Below are 21,674 nucleotides of genomic sequence, written 5' to 3' on the forward strand. Positions count from 1 at the left end.
AGCATAAGGTGATCCGATAGGTGACAGGTGGGGGGAGTAGAGGCATCCATTGGATGGGACTCAAAGTGGTTGCAGATTGGTTAGGACATGTCTTAAGCTTTGCAGTAGGCTGTTCCTGGTCTATTTATTTAATGGTGTGTCAGGATTAAGGGATTGTTGTCCATGTGGAGTGGACAGAACCTCAGTTTCCAAAGCCTCTAATTGAAAAGATCCATACAAGATTAACAGCATGAAGGGCTGAGTTAACCCTTGGACTTGAATTTGAGTTCTAGCAAGTTTTAACATTGCAGAGACACTGTTGAAACATCCCCGCTAACTGTCGTCTTGGAGAGGTAGGAGATCTGTCCCTTTAAGAAGGGACTTGAACTCTGCAAACGTTTTGCCTTTCCCCTTATGCATCTGTTTGTCACTTCTTAGAAATTAATCTTGCCACATATCTATTTGAATGTGCCTAGTTGGCTCTTCCTTTCTTGGCATACTTATCAGCATCAGAGTTGGGCTCTATATAGTGGGATCATTTGAGCCTACAACAGTTACCAGCCCTTATCTCAGCAACTCAAGTAAATAACAGTGCTGAGTCCTCATGTCACGTGTATATGAGGCCTGGGAGAAGAGCAACAGTGCATGCAGCTGTGCACCTAAGGCAGTTTCGGAAAGGAAGAATGGAAAACCTAGGTTCTTATTTAGAATGGCTTTGAAGTCTGGCCTTGTAGATGTACTGGGACTTTCACTTTAGAGTTGGAGGGTGAGTAGCCTGTAATAAATCATATTGTGGAGGTGCTCCTGGGCTTTCCTAGGTGTGTGTTTGGAGAGTCCTGGGGGAGAAACTGGATGATCTTAACCTTCTGGGACCCACAGGGTTCTAAGCTCTAGTGGTCAGTGAACCCAGCACTGAAGAAACGCATACTTGCTAGCAGCTCTCTGGTTTAAGGCTGCTTGCAGTCATTTCTCTGGTGTGATACCTTTTTTTATTTAAAAATGCTTGTTTTCTAGAGTTGAAAACCTGTGTGAAATGGAGCGTATTTAATGCTTCTCTGACCACTAAATGGATTATTCTCCCATACAGGGCTGTTTGCATCTAGAGAAGAGAGGACAGGTGATCTTATGGTTAAAGCACTTGACTGGGACTCAGGAAATTGGGGTTCAATTCCCAGCTCTGCCACAGTCTCTGACTTTGGGCAAATCACTTAATTCCTCTGTCTCAATTCCCCATCTGTAAAATGTGGCGATTCATCATAGAGTTGTTAGAATAAATACATGGGAAATCCTCAGTTACTTTGAGGACCATATAAGTATCTAGATACATGAGATGAAAGGGAATTATCTCTTCTGCTTCTGTACGTGTAAATCTCCTATTTTGAAAACAGTATAGCTGTGCTTCCTCATTTGCCTACTATTACAGGATAATGGTCTTTAGATAAAGCTTGCTTTTGCTAGTTATGTCCTCGAGCCATTGACTCCATGTGGCAAACCTTGAGAAGTCTTTTAGAAACAATTCTATGTACGTCACACTTTCTGGGGCTCTCTTCATCTATTTAAGTTACATGAGGCAATTGCATATGTTTGCAATCTTTTGTTCCAGAATTAATTACTTTTTCTGTATATTTTGCACCTGAGATTGTTACCTCAGCCTTCAGGATACCCTCCACAGCAGCTATAGATTCCCAACAAGTGGAGAGAAGAAAGTGCAGAGGTCTTTAAATTCTCTGTTCATGAAAATGTCCTTTTTGACAAACTGAGAATGAAATTAAACTGTGGCATCCTTACTAAATATATTTTTTTCCACTTTCCTGTGAGGTACAAGTGGCTCTTTAACATAGCACTGAGAAACTGGATTCTCCAAAACTTACCTTAGGGGTTCCTTGGATTTTAAAGACCCTGTCTTCATCTGTGTAATTTGTATGTTCACACTGTGTTTACCTGAGAGCCCCAAAACCTTTGTGCTATAGCACAATCACCTGCACGTTAGTCTTCTTCTGGCCTGGGAAGCTAGAGACTAAAAACTTGACTCCCAAGCTCTCTCATAGGTACTACTTCTGATGAAAGGCCAGCTGTGGTCACAGATGTTTGTTTTAAGGTTAACAGTGGCTTAGCTCTTAAGGGGAGTCGCATTTATTTATATATATATATATATATATATATATATATATATATATAAAAAAAAAATATTATGTGCACACACTAGTATCTCCATGGCAAACTTCCAGAATCTGTGTGGTCTGAGAATTGCCAGCTCTTCATTAGATCTGCTGAAAATAGGTTGACTTGGGCTAGAAGCCCAAGGCTTCTGTTCTTGTATAACAGCTGCACTAGACTGGTAAATGAAATTGCAGGAAGTGATCTGTAGTAAGTAAGACTGCTGTGAAGTTGCTGAATGTTATGGACTGAATGCGACATTCATGGAATGCATGCATGCAAGTATGGGATCTTCTGAAAGGCCCCACATAGCTTCAGAAGGGTCCCCTTTGCTATGCTCAGTAGCATTTCTTGAAGCATTGCTTTCTGAGATGATCCTAGGAAATGGAGTATCAATATACAGGGTGATGGACAAGTGTGTACAATGGTCTGAAGCACAGGAGGGGAAATGGATTGGTGCTGTCCTGATGTGGACAAGAATGCATCTGAAGAAGCTTATGCCCAAATAAATCTGTTAGTCTTTAAGGTGTCACCAGACTCCTCTTTGTTTTTGAAGAATGCTTTGGTAGCTATAGGACAATCCCTATGACATACTCACTAATAAAATCTGGCATAATGGAAATGCAGCTTCCAGCCATACCAAGCCTTATCTTGTGACCAAACAGTTCATTGTTACATAGGAGAAGATCAGGAAGTTTCCTAAGGTCAGGAACATCAGAGGGTGTCTGCGTGGCCTCCAGGAGTGTCGGGTGTGACGCTATAGCTGAGTCACTGGCAAATGTCACCCTCTGGCCATGTTCAGCAGCATTCATTTTGAAGGGATCTCTGAAAGGGATTTGAGTAGTAAGAGCTTATCAGGGTGGTGTTGACTGTAGTACCTAAACAAAGGGGTAGGGTAAAACAAAAGGACTAGGGAGAAGAGGACCCAAGCTTGACTGTCTAGGGAGCCAAAATCTCCCTTCCCTCTCCTTAAAATAGAAACAGAATGTTGGTCTGAAGCAGGCTTCTGTGCTCCCTGTGTTTGTAAGAAAGAAGGCAATACTGGTTCACCCTGGTCCTTGAGGCTTTTCCCTGTTGTAATAAAAAGGACATGTCTAATTTCAGTGGTGTCATGAGGACACGTGGGCTGCAAATCCCCAGAGGATAAAAGCACTTGAAATTATAGTATTAAAGGTGATACATAGCCTTAAATAGGCAAATAGAGGAAGGTTTCTCTTCCTAGAGACCATTATCCATGCAATTTGCCAACTAAAACTGTTCTTTCACTTATTACCACAGACTGGGATGCAAATTGGGCCGGATGGGCATTCCATTTTATTTTTATAGTGAAATCTGTTATTGTACACCTCCCTAATAGCGCTGTGTGCTACGTTAAGGATCATCATCTGAGTTAACAGAACTTCCTCGCAACCTCACTCAGGGCTGTGAAACATTTCACTCCTTGTGTGATGTAGTTAGGCCAACCTAACCCCCACTGTAGATGCAGCTATGTTGACATAAGACGGAGAAGTGCATTAACTGCATTGACAGAAAAACCCTTTCTGTTACTGTAGTGATGTCTATGCTACAGCGGCATATCTGCAGCACTGCATCTGTTCCCAGCAGTGATTGTATTGTAGACATACCCTTACGCTTATCTGTGTGTGTAAGGTGATAGATACTCCTGCAGCAAGCAGAGTCCTTCCATTAGCAGTAGAACTAGACACTGCACTGACAGAGACTGATAAAGCATCACAATGGCTGAGAATTCCCTCTCACTAATGGCTGCACTTATGTTAGTAGCAGCCAAAAAACTAGCAGCCAGTGGTACGTGAAAGGGACACAGTCGGCATAAAACTCATATTTAAAACCCTTATTTCTGTTACTAGCCTCACCTTGGATTACTAACTCAGTTTTAAACACGTGGTTTGTTTTACACCACTTACGTTGTTTATTTTCTCCAATTGCCTTATGGCTGGATGACAGAAAGAAACTAATCCGTTTCACTGATGTACGTCTTCATTTTCTAGTTCTCCTGACCTAGTACAAGGAATCAATTGCAGGAGACAGGGTTTTGTGGGTTTTTTTGTGTTTTTTCATAGCACTGAAGACAAACAATATTCATATTATCTTTTGTAAAACCTTTAATATAAACCTGGGAACTAAAACTAGTAAATGTCCATTTGCTAACCTAGTATTATCGATTCTCCTAGTTTCTTGATATACGAGGATAGGTGACTGAGGAGATGTCACTCCTACTTTTTCTGAAGAAGATTAAGGAATTGTGTTACCTGTGTGGAAAGAGTTCCAGCAGTGCTCTGCCCCATACTGTCTGTCCCATACAACAAATGCATGAGAACTCTCTTCACTGATGCAGCAGGTGGAACAGAATCAGTTGGCCACAAATAGGAAAACAGTCTGAACTTGTATACAAATGCCAGACTTCATCAGATAAAGATGGCTCATTTACAGTACTTGTAAAGCTGAAAGGACTAGGGCATTTGCTCGTTCATCAGCTTCCACCCAACTCATTCAGTTTTTATTTCAAAAGGGATTTTGCATATCTAGCACTCCTTCCCTCACAGTGGCTAATCTTTCTAGAACCCGCATCCCTTTGGAGTCCAGGAGTTGTCCTTTCCCTAAATAATAAAGCAAAATATGTTTCTAATGGGTGGTAACTATAGTTCCATTATTCTCCAAAGAGGCTGAACAGATAGATGGTATGTTTGTACTAAAGAGTGGAATGGATAAAATTTGTACCTTCTTTCTTGGACCTTGGATGCCTAACCAAGACCAGCATCCCTGTAAACAATCAGTTTTGGCAGGTGTCAGTCAATATCCTTATCTATAGATTGTCACTCTAGGGGAAATTCATGTCTGAGTTTTTTGGTGTGAGTTTTTTGGCAACTGCAATCATTGCAGGCATTTTAGAAAATGAGATATTTGTACCTAGATTTTGAAAACTCTGTGATTCCCAAGATGAAAAACTGTTATGAATGTGACATTCATTCAAGAGTTAGTTCAGCATTCCTAGGACTGACCATTTGAAACCTCTGACCTAGCACACTTGCCAAAACACTTCATGAGTCTTCTGCTTTCTTGGTTTTAGGAGGAACCGAAGAAAGTTTGCTTCACATATGACCTTTTCCTGAATCTGGAAGGAAACCCACCTGTGAACCATCTTCGCTGTGAGAAACTGACATTCAACAACCCCACCAAGGACTTCAGACGCAAACTGATTAAAGCTGGAGGGGTGAGTGCCGAAAGAACCAGGGATGCGAAGAGACTTTTAGTGAAAAGGTGTAGCCAACTAATTCTATTCTGGGGGTTCTCTCTGTACTTGAGACCCAGCTGTTTTCTGAATAACTTAGCTATTTAGATACCCTTATTATAAACAATCTCAACTGAACACTTGCTGCATTTGTCTTGGGGCAGATTCAGGTTCTGGTGACTTAATTGAAATGCTAGCAGCTGCAAGATGTTCTTGTGTGGATCACTTGATGCATTTGTATTTTCAGTGTAAATTTGTCTGCACACTGTGCCAAGGCCATAAACTTGTGGCTGCAGGCACCAGTCTGTGGATGGTGACTTTTTTTGTCCATCTGGCTGTTTTCAGATTGTGTGAGCTCCTTTTGTGAACTGGTTGGTGTCAATAACTTCCTCCAAATGTTCCAATATACAGAAGGAGACTCAAGAAAAAAGATATCCTAGTGTTCCTATTCCTCTTTCCCACAAGCAGGCTTAATAGTTGGCACTTCTGGCCAGTAAGTGTCCCCTAATCCTAGCGTCCGCTGCCTATCGCATAGGAAGCAGAACCAGGGAGAAGTTCTGGGTGCCAGATTATTTAAAGCAGGCTAAGAGGAGAACACGCCTCTGCATGTGAGAAAACATTCTTTCTCTGCATGCTGGTGGGGGCCACCAGTTGCAGAGGAGAGAGGAACCATTTCATCATGTCTGCTTTTTTAAAGCTGGTATGTCTGTCGAGAGGTTAGAAACACAAACTTGGAGAAATAGAGAATTAGAATGAAAGGAAAAGAGAAGAAGGAAATGGAGAGACATGACATGCCAGGAGAAGCAGAAAATGAAGGAAACTGAGTTAAAGGAGAACAGGAAATATGGGGGATCAAGATTGTGTGATGGAGAATGGAGGCAAATAATGGTAAAAAGAAGTAAATAGTAAAAGTAAAGTTATGGAGAAAAGCCTAGACAGACCCTTGAAAAGCTGCAGTAATGAAGACTTGGGCAGCCACAGTGGGTAAGTTACTGGTTTTGTGGAAATTGGTACTGAGGAATCATTCACTGAATATTGCCAAATAGTTGTATAAGGTCTAAGCAAATTACCTTGACCCACATTCCCTGTGAGATCTGGCAAATTCGCAGTCGGGGTTCTAATATTTTGACAGTAAGTCTTTCCCTGAGTCTTTTTTCAGCTGAGGTTGTAATGTGACAGGGTTTTAGGGCACACCTGACACATGACTCCATTCCAGTCAAGCACCTTACTATTCCAGGTATTCCTAAATTAATCTGAAAAAAAGTTGTCTACCTAAAACCATCTTTCTGGCCTGGGATGGTAGAAATAGTCTTGTTCCATGAAGAAGTTTGTAAGCAGAAGATCTCAGAAGTGGAACTATTAATTTATTTGACTAAATTCTAAGTCAGTCTATCCAGAACTTCCCTACAAGTCCCACATCCTCCTGCAATGAGGATGAAGAGGAAGAGGCTTATTTCAGCCATACAATGGTGCTGAGCACTGTTTGCTTTTTGACACTTTTTAGGATTTTAGTCATGCATTTTTCTTGCACGTCTCTAGGATCATCAGATATTGGAGTAACATCATATTTGGACCGTTATTTAGAAACTGGGTGGATCAACTGAGAGTCACGTCTGATATGACACATCAAAAATCTTATTGGTCCCATAGCTCATTGACAAAAAATGTGGAAGACATTTCTTTCAGTCCCAAATTCTCAGGGGAATTACTTTAGCTACATTGAGAGGAGCCTAGAGACATTCTCATGGCTATCCATGTGTGTTTCTGATCTTGCCAATAAATGTTTTTCATGGAGGTTTTTTGGCTGAAAGAATCCAACTATCTCATATTCTGTGAAATCTTGCTCTCCCTGGCCCCCAGTTTGCCTCCAAACTGTTTAGGGCATAAGAGAGGCTGGTGCATTTTACTCTGTGTCTCCAGCCTCTCTTGGTCATAGCCACAGTTATGCATCCTACTTGTACACAGGGTGCTGAAGTTCCCCTTGGTGGAACTGAAACTTGTCATTGCATCTTGGCTCCCAAAGTCATCTCTCTGAATGGTCTCTATTTAGACATTTGTCATTGGAGCTGGGAATCTTAACTGGAATTATTCAGGAGATATCTTACATCTTTAAAGGGAAAAAAGACCTAAATAATAGTAGCTAGAAATGATCAAAAGTCACTTGCTGAAGAGTAATCATGTTAAAATAGTCAACATTTCTCCTTACTTGTATATCATTTCTCTTCTTTATTACTAGGTGATGGTAATGCCAGAAGGAGCAGAAACAGTGTCCAGGCCAAGTCCTGACTACCCTATGTTACCCACAATACCACTCTCTGCCTTCTCTGATCCCAAGAAGACCAAACCATCCCATGGGTCAAAGGTCAGTGAGGCATGCTGCATTTATTTTGGAGCATTGGAGTACAGGGCTCTGTTGCTGGAAATGCACCCCAAAATTAAGTTTCCTCTGTAGTAACTAATTCTGGTTACTTACTCTGAGCATCTGGGATTTCTTCTTCCTTAGACTCTAGTTAGTGACCCAAGCAATTTGCGTTGTATTTGCTCTGTAGGATTCCCTTCCAAGCAACAGCACTGCGATTTCCTCAGCTTTTAATGGAGGAGGTGCAGCACTTGGTAACCATTGTTGTCATCCTCTGTATCTGACACATTAAGAACCCTTTAAATGCCTCCGAGGAGCCTAGGTTTCCTTTCTAGTAGCTCATGCACACAAGCTATTATTTAGTCTCTACCTAGTATAGTGACAAGTGCTTTGGAAATTCATAGATGAACATGTCCCTAGTGGAGTCCCATTGAGTCCACTGCTCCTGTTTCTCTCTATCTCAAGTCCAGAAGGCCTTTAGAATTCTTGTGACTTCCTGGCCCCTCTGAAGAGATTTTAAATAATTAAAGCCGACAGGATTTGTGAATATTTGTGAGCTAAGCCTACATGCTCAACTGCTAGAGCTGATATCTTTAACTGAGGCTAGTAAAGCTTTCTTTTTAAGTCATTTCCAGTTGTTATAACTTGTTTCCATATCTCTGGATATAGAGTAATTGAATGCAGCTTTTGCCCCCTGTCTCATGTAATAGTTGTGGTCAGAGTCCCTGAGGAATTCAACCTCCCAGCAGGAAGGAGAGGTTGACTAGAGAATCAAAACTTACTCTAGCAGTGTGAATGCTTGGGATGGCCATGTAAAGAGCACAAGATGTGCTGGACCTGATCAAGCCAGTAGTTTGAAGATTTTGATATCCTGCCTGTAGCAATAGCTAGTTCCCAGAGGCTCCAGAAGAAGGTGAAATTCACCTTCAGCCTCCACCAGCCTAATGCAGCTGACCTTGTGTAGGTTTTTGTACATAGCAAGGGCAATTCTCGCATGATCCCCACAGGCAATGTGCCTTGAAGCAGATTACATGTATTCTGTCGGTTTGCATAGCTACAAAAATTAATGGCCAAACAGAATGCTCAAATGACCTGAAGAAGAGCTCTGTCTAAGCTCGGAAGCTTGTCTCTTTCATCAACAGAAGTTGGTCCAATAAAAGCTATTACCTCATCCACCGTGTCTCTCTAATGACCAAAGAGTTCAGTGCTACTATACGTTTTCTCCATTCTTCTAAAGTTATTGTATTTTGGCTGTGTCTTGATTCTTATGGGATGCAACAGGGAAAAATGACTTTGAATCATGTATTGCTTGTCTAATAGTGGCTGATTTGATTTTTGGACAGGTATTCGATAGAAAATGCTGAATCAGGAAGAAAGACTATGGCCAGGTCTACACTAGCAAGTTTACAGTGGTGCAGATGTCCCGATACAGCTGTGCCGCTGTAAGATTGCTCATATAGCCACTCTATGCCGATGGGAGAGAGCTCTCCCATCGACCTAATAAAACCACCTAAATGAGCCACGGTAGCTATGGCAGCAGGAGAGTGTCTTCCGCTGACATAGTGCTGTGCACACGAGCACTTATGCTAGCGAAACTTATGTCGCTCAGGCAGGTGTTGTTTTTTTTTCACACCCCGAGTGACATAAGTTTTGCCAACAATAAGGGGTAATGTAGACCTGGCCTAAATTAGAGATGCTTTCTCATTCCGTACAGACCCTCTCTCTCCTGCTTCCATGATGGCAGAGCAGCATGTGTGCACTAACTGGGGCCAGTCATCCAAAAATGGCAAAGGCAAATGACTCCTCATTATGCATTTCTATCCCTGAGATAGGCAGGTGCCTACTGAGGTGTGTTTTTGTACTGCTTGTTAAGCTAAAGATGTGCTGTGGCAGGAAGCCTTGGCTGTGATACAAGTGTCAGAGACCTCAATCATTTTCCTAAGATCCAACATAGTATTAGTTTAATGCTTGATAGGTAAGGCATTTTTGGAGGGGGATGGGTGTGATCACAGCTTACTCTGGCAGAGTAAAAGATCTAATAATTCTCCTCCATTGAATTGTTTTGTTCCTAAAATGTGTCTGTTTTAAAAGGACAGCTTGGTATAAAAGTTCACCTTATGTTTAACACTTACATGAAGTAATATAGTCTTTACCACAGTCTGTGCAAATTTGGATTATAGTGCTGTACTGAGTTTCAGGTTTTTATGTAGCTTCTGTGTTTCTGTCCCTAAATTTTAGGATGCAAACAAGGACAGTAGTAAAGCATCCAAACCACACAAAGTAACCAAGGAGCATAGAGAGAGGCCAAGGAAAGACTCTGAGAGCAAAAACTCCTCCAAAGACCTCGAACGAGAACAAAGCAAGCCTTTGAAAGATTCCTCCAGAAAACCAGCTGAGAACAAACTGCCTAAGGATGAGAAAGCACCTCCTAAAGCTGCTTTCAAGGAACCAAAACTAGCCCTGAAGGAGACCAAACTGGAGAACACTTCTCCAAAGGGTGGACCACAGCCGGAGCCAAAATCTTCCAGCAAGAGGCCCTCCAACGTGGAGTCACCAAAGCCAAGCGCCAAAAAGCAAAAAAAGAGCAGCTCCAAAGGGGTGAAGAACATCCCAGGAACTTCTCCCCGAACTGCGTCTTCCTCATATCCAGAGAAGAAACAAACCAAGGAGAAGATGAATGCCAAAGTGGAGAAAGTAAAATCTGAAAGCGAAGCCAAGGAGATCAAAAAACCCGTGGAGATGGAGGAGTCCAATTCAGAGGATGAAACTTCTTTTAAATCAGAGGTGAGAGAGAGTTTTTCTCCTACCTGGCCTGGTGGGCATGTTGCTTGGGTTTCTTCATGGGAAAAATGCAGACTAGATATAGTCTTTGATCTAGTCCTGTTTCAAAGAGGACTAGATGAAAGTGCAATAATGAACTGTTAATGCATGATAGTGGGGCCTTAGGGGAAGGGGTGGGCTGGGCTGGGGGCAAGCCTCCCCGACCCCATGGTTCACCCACTGCCCATGTGTCTAAGTTATGATCTGTCATTCAGACTTAGTTTCTTTGCAGTAACATTTTATGGTACAGGCCTGAATATGCCTTCAACTTCTTTGGTGATAACATCATGATTTTATGCCCTCGTCCCAGTTAAAGAACTGAGTAAATAATTTTTCTCTTCGAAAAGCATCATAACTGTAAAAATAGAATGTACTGACTTGTCTGAGGCTGATGGCGAGAACAGAGAATATAGTACTATTAGGCAGGCCTCAGAAACTCTACCTGATTCTTGCTAGCCTAGCCAGAGGACCAAACATACTAAGTGACGGGTTCTTCTACAGATAGGCACCTGCAGTGGCTCCAGGATCATCACAAGGCCTTGTAATAAAATTAATTTATGGCACCAATCTTGACTGAGTAGGTTTAGTTCTGTGGTGTAGATGTCTGCTGCTCGGAGAAGCTCTACACCAGTGGGGCACACCCTCTCTGGGGGGACAAGGAGGAACATCCGGGGGGGTGGAGGGGGGTTGGAAGGGAGAGGGAAGGTGCAGCAGGGCCTGGGCCAGCCCCCATGTTGGCCTGGAGGGGGACCTCCCAGCCCTGCTCTGCCCCAGCTCCACTCTCGGCTGCCAGCCCACAGCCCCTGCTCCCTGGCCGTGGCCCCCTACCTGGCCGCAAGTCCGCTACCAGCCATGGAGGGGCACACCACATTGCATTACTGGTAAGGTTGGGGCACAAGAGGAAGAGTTTGGGTACCACTGCTCTACTCCCTCTTTTCCTACAGCCTCTCTATGAGCTAGGGTGCGATTCCCAGCTCATGTAGACATACTCGTGCTAGGTCTCATCTGAGCTAGCGTGCTAGCATGGGCAGCAACCCGTCTGAATCCCATAGGTATCTACGCGGCACAGCTTAGCTCATGCTGCTGCTGCCTGTACCCGCTCAGCTACGGTACTTTTTTAGCACACGAGCTCAGATGAGAGGTAGAATGAGTATATCGATGTGAACAGGGAATCACACCCCTAGCCCATAGTGTAGATGTAGCCTTGGTAAACTGAGAGTTCCATTCATTCATTATCTCTCCCTTATCTTTGGCTGCTGGGAGAGGCAAAATGCCACTTTCTCCCTCAAGGATGGTTGTTTACCTGTTCTGCACTGAATCACAGGAGCACTCCTCTTTTGCCCTTGGAGTGCTCAAGTGGAGTGCTCCGTTGGTGTGTTCTGTGATTTGCTTTTCTGCCTGCGTATTTCAGGCAGAGAGCCGTAGGGGACTGGACCATGGACAGGACATCACATACCCTCTTGCCAATTGGCTATGGCAGAGGGCATTTTTTCCAATCCCTGCCCTTTGCATGTCTTTTCCTCAATGTTTTGATTCAGCATTAAACTCAGGAAGGGCCTTGGATGCCTTGGTGAGAACTGCATGGAATTTGGAAAATTGAAAAAAGTTTACAAAGAGAACAGCATTCTGAATGTGCACTCAGTTTCCTGGTAGAATGTCCATGCACCTTACTGCGCAGGATGAAGCTGGTCTCAAAAGAACTCCCTCCTTCCTGTTTAGAATGGAGTATAAAATGGTTGAGCTTCCCTCACTGTCGCAGGACAGTGGTCTTACCCACAGCAGTACATAATACAATGCTTAGATCTAAATAAGTGTAATACTTTTTAACTCCGTTGTTTTTATAACAGCCTCAATGAGAGGTGATACTTAAAAATAAACAACTGGAGAGGCTTGTTGCTAAATTAGCATTGGTATTGACACTGACCTGTAAAAATAATCTGAGCCCAAATTTTGGTCAGCTTCTGGACATTTGTCAGAAGATGAAGGGCTACTGTCCATATGCAAAAAATTGAGATAGGTGTAGCTATTGTTATTTTAAATATGGGGGTGCAGTTGTGAAACATGTTCATTGAGCAGTGGAAATTGGCAAAGGTAATTCAGCCAGTCACAAGTGATTTTATTCATTTGTAACTTTGATCACATTAGTTAAAATGCTCTAAATTTCTTCTTCTTCTTTTATCCTGGTTATGTCAGTCATAAAATGTACAATATCCATCTGAGGAGGATATAGGTAGAGAGGGACTTCAGGAGTGAAATGTTGACTTACCTGCCAAATAGAGATTTTTTTTTTTAAACCCATCGCTTATTTGTGCTTCACAACCTCAGAAGCTTGTCTCTCTCTCACCAACAGAAGTTGGTCCAATAAAATATATTAACCTCACTCACCTTGTCTCTCTCTAGTATCCTGGGACTAACATGGCTACAACAACACTGCATGCTTCACATATAGACATAGGAAATAGGATGTGGTTATAAGATCATGTGTGATGTGATCACCTGATGCTCATGGATAATCCCTGTCATCCCAGGGAAAGGCAGAAAAGACTCCAGCTAATTTTTCCTGGAGGAAGTTCTTTCCAGGTGTCAATGTGCATGTAGTGTGTATATATAGGTTATGTACAATATGCATGTGTATAGCAAAGAATGACTATTCCATCAATGATTTTTGGAAATATAAACAATCAAAATTTTAGATGGAATCATTTTCCTGGAACTCACTGTAGCCAGTCTTATTCATAATGCAAACTCTGAACTGTTTAAATTTTAAAGCTGCTAAAACATGTACTAATGAACTGATATCTATTTTAAGAGAACGTGTAAAAGTGAAGGAGAGATCACTCCCACAATCTGGAACGACGAAGTGGAAATCTCAGAGTAGTCAAATAAGAGTTGGGTCAGATTGTTCTAAAAGTAAAGATTCCTCTCCTTCCAGTTTTAGTATGACATTCTTCTGTATGGGTGAGGTGTTCCAGTGACGCTCTAGATCAGTGGCTCCCAAAATATGGGGCATGTGAAGGGTACTTGAATAGGCCTCCCATTTGTTCTTGAGCCTGAGCTTTTATATAAGGAGAAAAAAATCTCTAGCGGTTATGGTTGAGCAGAAAATCTTCAAAACCTGACGACGTGTAACTGATACCGTGGAGTCTGCCTGAATTTGCAAAGAGCCTGAAACAACAGTTCTGAGGTGTGAATTTCCCTATTTAAACCAATGGGTACTAAATCAGATTACAGTAATATTTCAGATGTTGACACTAACTATTTCACTGCTCCTCGAGGTATGTAAGAGAGAAAAAGTAGTATATTATTAAGGTCTACGCCAGCATTTTATGAAGTTGTGGGAGAGCATGGCACGAAGGCCTAGGTGGGAGGCAGGGGAATGAAAGATGTAGAAGGTGTGTAGGTCTTTTAACAACATGTAGCAGAGTTGCAGGGGAGGATGTGTGAGATTGGCTTCATTTTTCCCTTAGTGAAAGTTCAGCTTTCACAAGTTTAGGAAATGTCAAAACCATGACCTTTCTACGAATTGGGGATGCTTTATTCCAGATAAACAAACATAGGTAAATAGTTAGAAACACACATAATTCCACCCTGGATAGGGTGGGGAAAGGCTACTTTAGGTGGTAAGGGAGTAGATTTTGGATGCAGCAGGTGACAGATGCTGTGGAATATTGCAGGAGGAAATTAGTCTAATCAGTTGTTCAAATATTCTAATCAAATATTTCTAATCAAATATTTCACTCAGCTGTTAACTTCAGCCCAACTTCAGATTGTCCTTGCTCACAATAATAAGACAGGTAGAACCTCATCCAGCAATCATAAACGCAGTCCAATCTACTTGTCTGAGAAGAGGCCACGTAATTGGAAAATAGCTTTGCCATAGTCATCCTTTAGTCCATAGTTTAGTATTTTTGTGTGCCCAAAACTATTGACTGGATAGGTGTTGGCTGAAACAAGCTTATAAGATCCCATGTCGTAAAACAGAGATCCCTTAACCTAGGGTAATTTGAAACTGTAAATGCAAGGCAAAAAGACCTGTCTTTCAGGACAAGAGCTTCCCACCGAGCGAAGCATTTTAAACATATTTCTTTGATAGTCTGCAAGGAGTAGAGTAAACTGTAGCTAAGTGGTGTGCAGGGTGTGGCTACCTGCCTTAGTAAAGTGGGATGGACCAGGAAGAGCATCTAACACCTTGCTGTGTGCTCTGCACTGATGCCAGTCGCCTGGGTACATTTATAGATGGTAAAACCAACATCTTGAATTTCTAAGTAGCTTGTAGCCCATGTACCTCAAACAGGTTTTCCCTGTGACTCAGCACAGCTAAGGTTGCTGAAAAGTGCGGTCAAAGGGGGTCCTGTACAGTGTCCGGTCAGATGTACTGACCGGACACAAAAGTCCAGTTGCCTGGGTGGGGGAGGGGTGCTGGGTCATCAACCGCACTAGCTCCTACTCAGCCGGGGCCGCCTCCTACCGGCATCTCATGGGCAGGCAGGCTCTGCATCAGGGGCTGCAGCTCCTGATCCAGCCCTGGAGCAGAGGAAGCCCAGCCTGAGGGAGTGGAGGGATGTGGGGAGGCTTGAGTGACGGGGGAGAAGGAAGAGGAGTGAGTGGGGTGGGGCCTTTAGGGAAGAGGAGCAGCAGAGGTAGGGCCTTGAGGGACGAGGCGGGGCAGGGGGAGGTTCCCGTGCTCCTGCTATAGTGTCCGGTTTTCAGAAATTAGAAAGTTGGCAACCATAAGCACATCTTTGTTCATCTGGAATGCTTCAGTTAACTGTTCCAGGGAGGCCCAAGGAAGCAGGGGGCAGTGTGAGTAGTGTGGGGGTTTTTGCTTTGTTTTTTGTTATCTCCTTATCCTGGGGGAAATGTTGTTTGTAATCTAAGCTGTGCAAAGTGTGCCCAGCTACTGCAATGCTGGATGCCTCCCAAGTGTTTGAAATAAAATGGATGCTAATGAATGACCCCTCCCCTAAGTAGTTAGTTGTTTAAGGGGCCAAGAAGGCGCAGTGCAGGGTAAGAACACCTGTTAGTTGGTCAGGTACCAGAGTTATCAGGGTGGCTCCCAGATCTAAGTTCAAAAGCAGCACCTTGGTGAGAGTAGCAGCACCTCCTGTTCCCAGCAATCCTGAAGGAGCTCTGCTGTAGGTCTTTGGTATCTGCTTCTGCTTAGTAGGTTTAATCCTCATGGGCAAATAAGTGTCTTGTGAACTTTCTAACCCTTGCTGCTATATGCCAATGTATCAAATATCCCCAGTGTTAAAATGTTTACTTTGCTATGGAATAAGTTGTAACTGTAGAAAGATCTTGTTTAACACTTGTATTTCCCTGGTTTTGGTATGAGATACATGCATCTCTGGTGCGCTAGATAATAAACCTACAACATAAAAATATAAAGAGAAAATGCGGTCACTGCCTTCTTTTGCTAATGTTAAAAGGTGACATGCATGTTGCCGAGTCCACTGCACACTCCTATATCGTATTAATGTTTCCGAGTATATAAAATATATTCACCAATAGAAAAGTAGGGTTTTCAGACTCAGTATTCCATTGTATGAAATAATAACCATTGGCTTTCTAGGATTATGTACAAATTTAAAATGCTGTTTCCTGGGAGAACTACCAAGAAATAGCCCTGCATCCTGTTACAAAGGGGAACTTAAAGTAAATCTAGACCCAAAGGACTATCTCTTACAATAATCCTTACAACAAATAATTAAAATTATCTTTTTACTTTCTGCTGTTTTGGACCAGAATACTTGATTTAGCCTTGACTGCCACCTTGTGGTCTCTGGTACTACAGAATGTGGGTGCTCTGCAAATACCTGATGCTACATGAAATACTGTAAAAAGATTTTAATACTTAATTTCCATATGTTACTAATAGCACCTATTAAAACTCCTATTTACTTGTCACAATTTTATACTGTTTGTTTCTTGCATTTCTGCTTGGAGGGGTGTCCCTGAAGTTAATTTCACCTGTTTGGTCACTTTCATTTTCAGGTTCTCAGTGTTGGCATTGCAAACAATGCAAGGGAATGTTTAATGGTTTTCATTGGTATTTTTTTAAAGATGGAAGCATTTTTATTGATCTTGGCTTTTGTTACAATTTCTATAAAAATCTAAACTGGAGCCAAATCACAGTTGTCTTGTAAAGCAGTCACTGCTAGGAATGCTTAGTTTAAAGATGTACTGTCAGTTTAACATATATAGTTCTAAATAGAAATATTCTTAGTTTAAAGAGCATTTTAGGCTATGAGGATTAAAGTAATCTTAAACATTTAATTTATTTTTCATGATTTATGCTGGTTGTTTACATTTTGCATTTCGTCTTTCACAGTGAAAATAGACTTTGTATCCACTTTCACTTCCAGGTTGTCATACAAGTTGTCATACTATTTCATGCTTTTTGAGATGATTTGAGACTCAGTAGCGAGGGTGGTGTGTATTGGAAGCTTGTGCTGCTGCTGTTTCAGCTGTCTTGGGACTACACAATCCCAAAAACTAGCAGCCCAGAATAGGGTGATCAGAGAGCAAGTGTGAAAAATCAGGACACTTTTTTTTTTTTTAAAGGGGCGTGGGGTATATAGTTGCCTATATAAAACAAAGCCCCTAATATTGGGACATCTGGTCACCCTAGCTAGTCCAGAACCTTTCACTAATATTAATTAATTGAAATTACATTTTATATGTTTTTAAAAAAATTAGTGAGCAGTGCTGTAGATAAAATGATGTAGAATGGAATGATAATGTGACGTTCTTGAGCACTGCTAGACCATGTTGCATTTTGGTCATTCTTTTCTGTGGATTGAAAGGTTAAGATTTTTTTTTCTTTTCTTTTTTTTTTTTCTTTTTTTTTACCTTCTATGGGGGGTGAAGTCTGTCCACTCCAGTCCTTCCAACTCCAGTTCCAGCTCAGACTCCAGTTCTGACTCGGATTTTGAACCATCTCAGAACCACAGTCAAGGTGTGTTGCAAGAAGTGATATTCTTCAAAAACCTTCTCACTTGATTTGTATAAAGTGTTTTTTACCATATGTTACAGTCCAGGAATTCCCCAGGGGGATATAATAGAGCCTAAGGGGGGATATGATAGAGGTTTATAAAATCATGAATGATGTGGAGAAAGTGAATAGGGAAGTATTATTTATCCCTTCACGTAACACACGAACCAGAGGTCACCCAATGAAATTAATAGGCAGCAGGTTTAAAACAGAAGGAAATACTTCTTCACACAACGCACAGTCAACCTGTGGAACTTGTTGCCAAGAATGTTGTGAAGGACAAAAGTATATCTGAATTCAAAAGAGAATTAGTTTAATTAAATAAGTTTGATAAATTCATGGAGGATAACTCCATCAATGGCTATTAGCCAAGATGGTCAGGGATGGAGCCCCATACTCTGGGTGTCCCTAAGCTTTTGATTGCCAGATGCTGGGACTAGATGATGGGATGAATCACTTGATGATTGCCCTGTTCTGTCATTCCCTTTGAAGTGTCTAGCATTGGCCACTGTTGGAAGACAAGGAGTACTTGTGGCACCTTAGAGACTAACAAATTTACAGGGCTGGATGGACCATTGGTTCGACCCAGCATGGACATTCTTATGTTATCCTTTTTACACCACCATTCAACAGGCAGAATTTAAACCTGCTTCATCAAGACTATCTAAGGCCAAGGACATAGCTTGGTTTTGCTGAATGGAATTGATGCATGTTGAATTTACTATGTGATTCTATGCAAGGGAAAAAGTAGTATCTTATGTATTTGCCATAAACAAATATTTGTTACTTTGGTAGTTAATCTGTGGGCACTGAATATCTCTGGAACTGGATTTTTCCTGCACAACGTGTTGGCTTCTGCTTTTATTTAATCTTTTAAGATTTTTGTGATCTGTTCAGTTTAAGAGGTTTTAGTTTGTGAATTTGTTCAGTGCTGACTAAAATCTCATGGCATCACCAGGCTTATGACTTTCTCCCACAAACTCAGTTTGTCCCAATTAATAGAAATTAGAGATGGAAAAGACCTATTAATTATATCAAGTTCATCCCCTTGCCAATGCAGGCATGTTCCCATTATTACATTTCCAGTGCTTTGTTCTGTCCAGCTTTAATTACACGAAGAGATGGAGCATCCACCGCTACTTTCGGCAGTCTTAACAAGCACTGTGGTGCTGCAAATGCCACTTCTTGGGTGACACTTAAAACTTGCCTGGCACATGCACTGAAAAGTGGCTGTTTTTATTTTGACACGAGCAGGGGGAGTAGAAAAACCCTTTAAAGTATAAAAAGGGTTTTTAAAAGTTAATGTTCTTTTCCCAGTGATCTATGTTAGAAAACTGAATTTCCAACACTACTTCAGTCTTGAGAAACACAAGCTGACATATCCTTGGATAGAACTTAAACATCTGTGATGCTTGTCTAATAAATCATGACTCTCCTGGGTTACCTTAGGGATAAACAAAGCCAAGTTTAGTTCGTAGCAGTCAAATACGATTCTGTAGCAATCATGCTGAAGACATATTGCATCTGCGTTAAACTGCTTTTCTCCCTTTTCCTCCCTTACCTCTAATCTCAGGCCCACTGCGCTCCATGGTAGAGGATCTACAGTCAGAGGAATCAGACGATGATGACTCCTCTTCTGAGGAAGAGGCAGCAGTCAAAGCTAACCCGGTCAGCCGGGATTCCAGGTGATAAGGGAATGAAAGATGCCTAGCCATCGCTTCATTTTGCTTATGTTTATTTGTCTTTGTAACGTCTATGACCATAACTTTGTAAGAGAAAGGAAACAAGGGCATTGACATGAATGCTGGGGTGAAGAATGGTTTTTTGAAAGGAACAAATTCATGGAGGTTTAAAGAAGAGGGCCTTGAGTAGTAGTATGTGGCTGCTAGACTTAAGGTCAACAAAGTGACTAAGGGGAATTGGTATGGTAGAAAACCCCTTAGACTTGAAAAGGAAGAAGTCATTAGAGTCTTGTGAGAACTGTTCCTCTGGAATACAGAGGACAGAAGTTGAGTTGGAAGAATTAGAAGAGAGAGATGAAGGGGAGCAGGTCAAAGTGCTTGGAAATAAAGACCATGTTCGATAAGACAATGAGGAATAGAGGTAGACTGAAGACTTCTGCAAAATCTAGGCTTTTTCAGTGAAAGTTGCTAGTCCTCATAGTTAAACCTTTAAACCTTCCACCAGTGCAGTGTTGTCCTACTGAGGCCTCGGCAGCCTGTGACGTTCTTATTTGCATTGCAGTAGCACATAGGAGCTCCATTTATGAACGGTGGCCCTGCAGTGCTAGGCACTGTACAAACAACAAAATAAACTCCCCTCTCTCTCCTTCCACTTTAATCTCGCTGGAGTGTTGATACTAAGGCCTAATATTTGTGGTAGTGGTGTAGCTATGTTGGTCCCAGGATATTAGAGAAACAAGGTTGATGAGGTTATATCTTTGATTGGAACAACTTCTGTGGGTGAAAGACAAGCTTTCGAGCCACACAGAGGAGTTCTTCAGGTTCCAAAGCCTAATGATATTTTAAAGGTCAGCATGGACTATTTAATTGCTGATCGTTTTAGTGGAGGGGATGCAGTAGAGGTAGAGTGAAGCCTGTGGGCATTGCGGGTGGCATTGGGAACTTGTAGATGCTGCAGAGAAGAAAATGCAGAAGGGATAAAGGGGGGGGGGTGGGTACAGAGAAAAGAAGAGATGGAGTAGAAATAGTAAAGATCCCCAAAGGAAACGTAGTTTTCCATGGAGTGGTGCTGGATGTGACTTCAGGTAATGAACTACTATTAGTAGTAGCAGCAGTAAATATTTATTTATGGTAACACGCAACCAGGATTGGGGTTCTATGTGCTGGATGTTGTAGAAACACAGAAAAGAGACAGTCTGTGGCCTGAGTGGGACTTACACCCTAAATATACCAGATGATAAACTGTCACTAACGAAGGAAGAGCATAAAGGCTTTAGAAGCACAAGCCCCATTGACTTTCAATGGGATTTGTACTCCTAACTTCCTTAGGTGGCTTTGAAAATCTTCTCTGAAACTTGGTTATTTAACACCATATTCTAGCCTGTGACCATGGTGGGAGCACTGCTGTGGACTGGAAGCAGTAATCAACACTCAAACCATGACTCAGGAACCGTAATTGAATATAAAATTCGTCTCTTTCCACTGAATGAGTTTGATCTGGATAGAATAGAGAAATGGCGAGGCTGGCTGGCTGTGTAATCTCCTTACCTCAGGTTACCAGTACTCAGCCCAGAAGTAATTCTCATTCCTGCTGCTGATTAGACTGTGCTCCTGCAGGACTTGGCCAAAAGTAGTTTCCTGCTTTAGTCAATGGAAATAGTTGGATTTTGTCCATCTCCCCTGAGGGTATGCTGCTGTAGCCAAGATCTGGAATCTCATGCATTTAGCCCAGTGGTTCTCAAACTTTTGTACTGGTGCCCCTTTTCACATAGCAAGCTCTGAGTGCGACCTCCCCCCCCGCCCCCCCCAAATTAAAAACACTTTTTTATATATTTAATGCCATTATAAATGCTGGAGGCAAAGCGGGGTTTGGGGTGCAGGCTGACAGCTCACAACCCCCTATGTAATAACCTTGCAACCCCCTGAAGGGTCCCAACCCCCAGTTGGAGAACCCTTGATTTAGCCCAGGCAGCACCTGTAGGTTTTCAATGGGCCCTCTATCCACCACAAAAATATACTACTTTGATTAGCTTCTGTTTATATCATAGTGACTGAAAAGGAGTGTGGAGCTTTTTCAGGGTCTGTCATTGATGGTCAACCTATATTTAAATACAGTTGAAGTTGTGGTGCTTTTGCATGTTTATACACTGAGGATGAGCCTTCAGTGGAAATTTTGTGGTTTTCCTCATTCATTGTAAATGTTTAGTGCTACTTGTGTACAGTACCTACAGCATTGCAAAACATTGAGCTTCTGTATGGGAACAATTGCAGTAGCATGTCATCATTTGGAATATATTCTTCATTCTGAATTGGATTGAAATGTGCTGTATTGGAACCGCAGGTTGACCAAAACAGAACTGCAACCTCAACTACAAAAAGATGATTTTTGATCCATGTATTTCTCTTATAGCTAAATAGCAGTTTCCTACTAAC

General features: G+C 42.0%; 1 protein-coding gene across 4 annotated transcripts in view; it reads left to right on the plus strand.

Annotated features, from left to right (window-relative positions):
• The window catches only part of MLLT1 (MLLT1 super elongation complex subunit), a 61,743-nt gene that overhangs the window by 28,324 nt on the left and 11,745 nt on the right, over positions 1-21,674 (plus strand). For 2 of the 4 annotated variants that reach the window (XM_077842101.1, XM_077842103.1), the window contains exons 4-8: positions 5,225-5,368; positions 7,623-7,748; positions 9,984-10,529; positions 17,436-17,523; positions 19,133-19,244. In XM_077842101.1, the coding sequence (XP_077698227.1) occupies positions 5,225-5,368; positions 7,623-7,748; positions 9,984-10,529; positions 17,436-17,523; positions 19,133-19,244 (1,016 nt within the window). Of the gene's footprint in view, positions 1-5,224; positions 5,369-7,622; positions 7,749-9,983; positions 10,530-17,425; positions 17,524-19,132; positions 19,245-21,674 lie in introns of all 4 variants that reach the window. The other 2 variants (XM_077842100.1, XM_077842102.1) reach the window with 1 other exon arrangement.

Source organism: Eretmochelys imbricata, chromosome 25, assembly GCF_965152235.1.
Source record: "Eretmochelys imbricata isolate rEreImb1 chromosome 25, rEreImb1.hap1, whole genome shotgun sequence".
NCBI lineage: Eukaryota > Metazoa > Chordata > Testudines > Cheloniidae > Eretmochelys > Eretmochelys imbricata.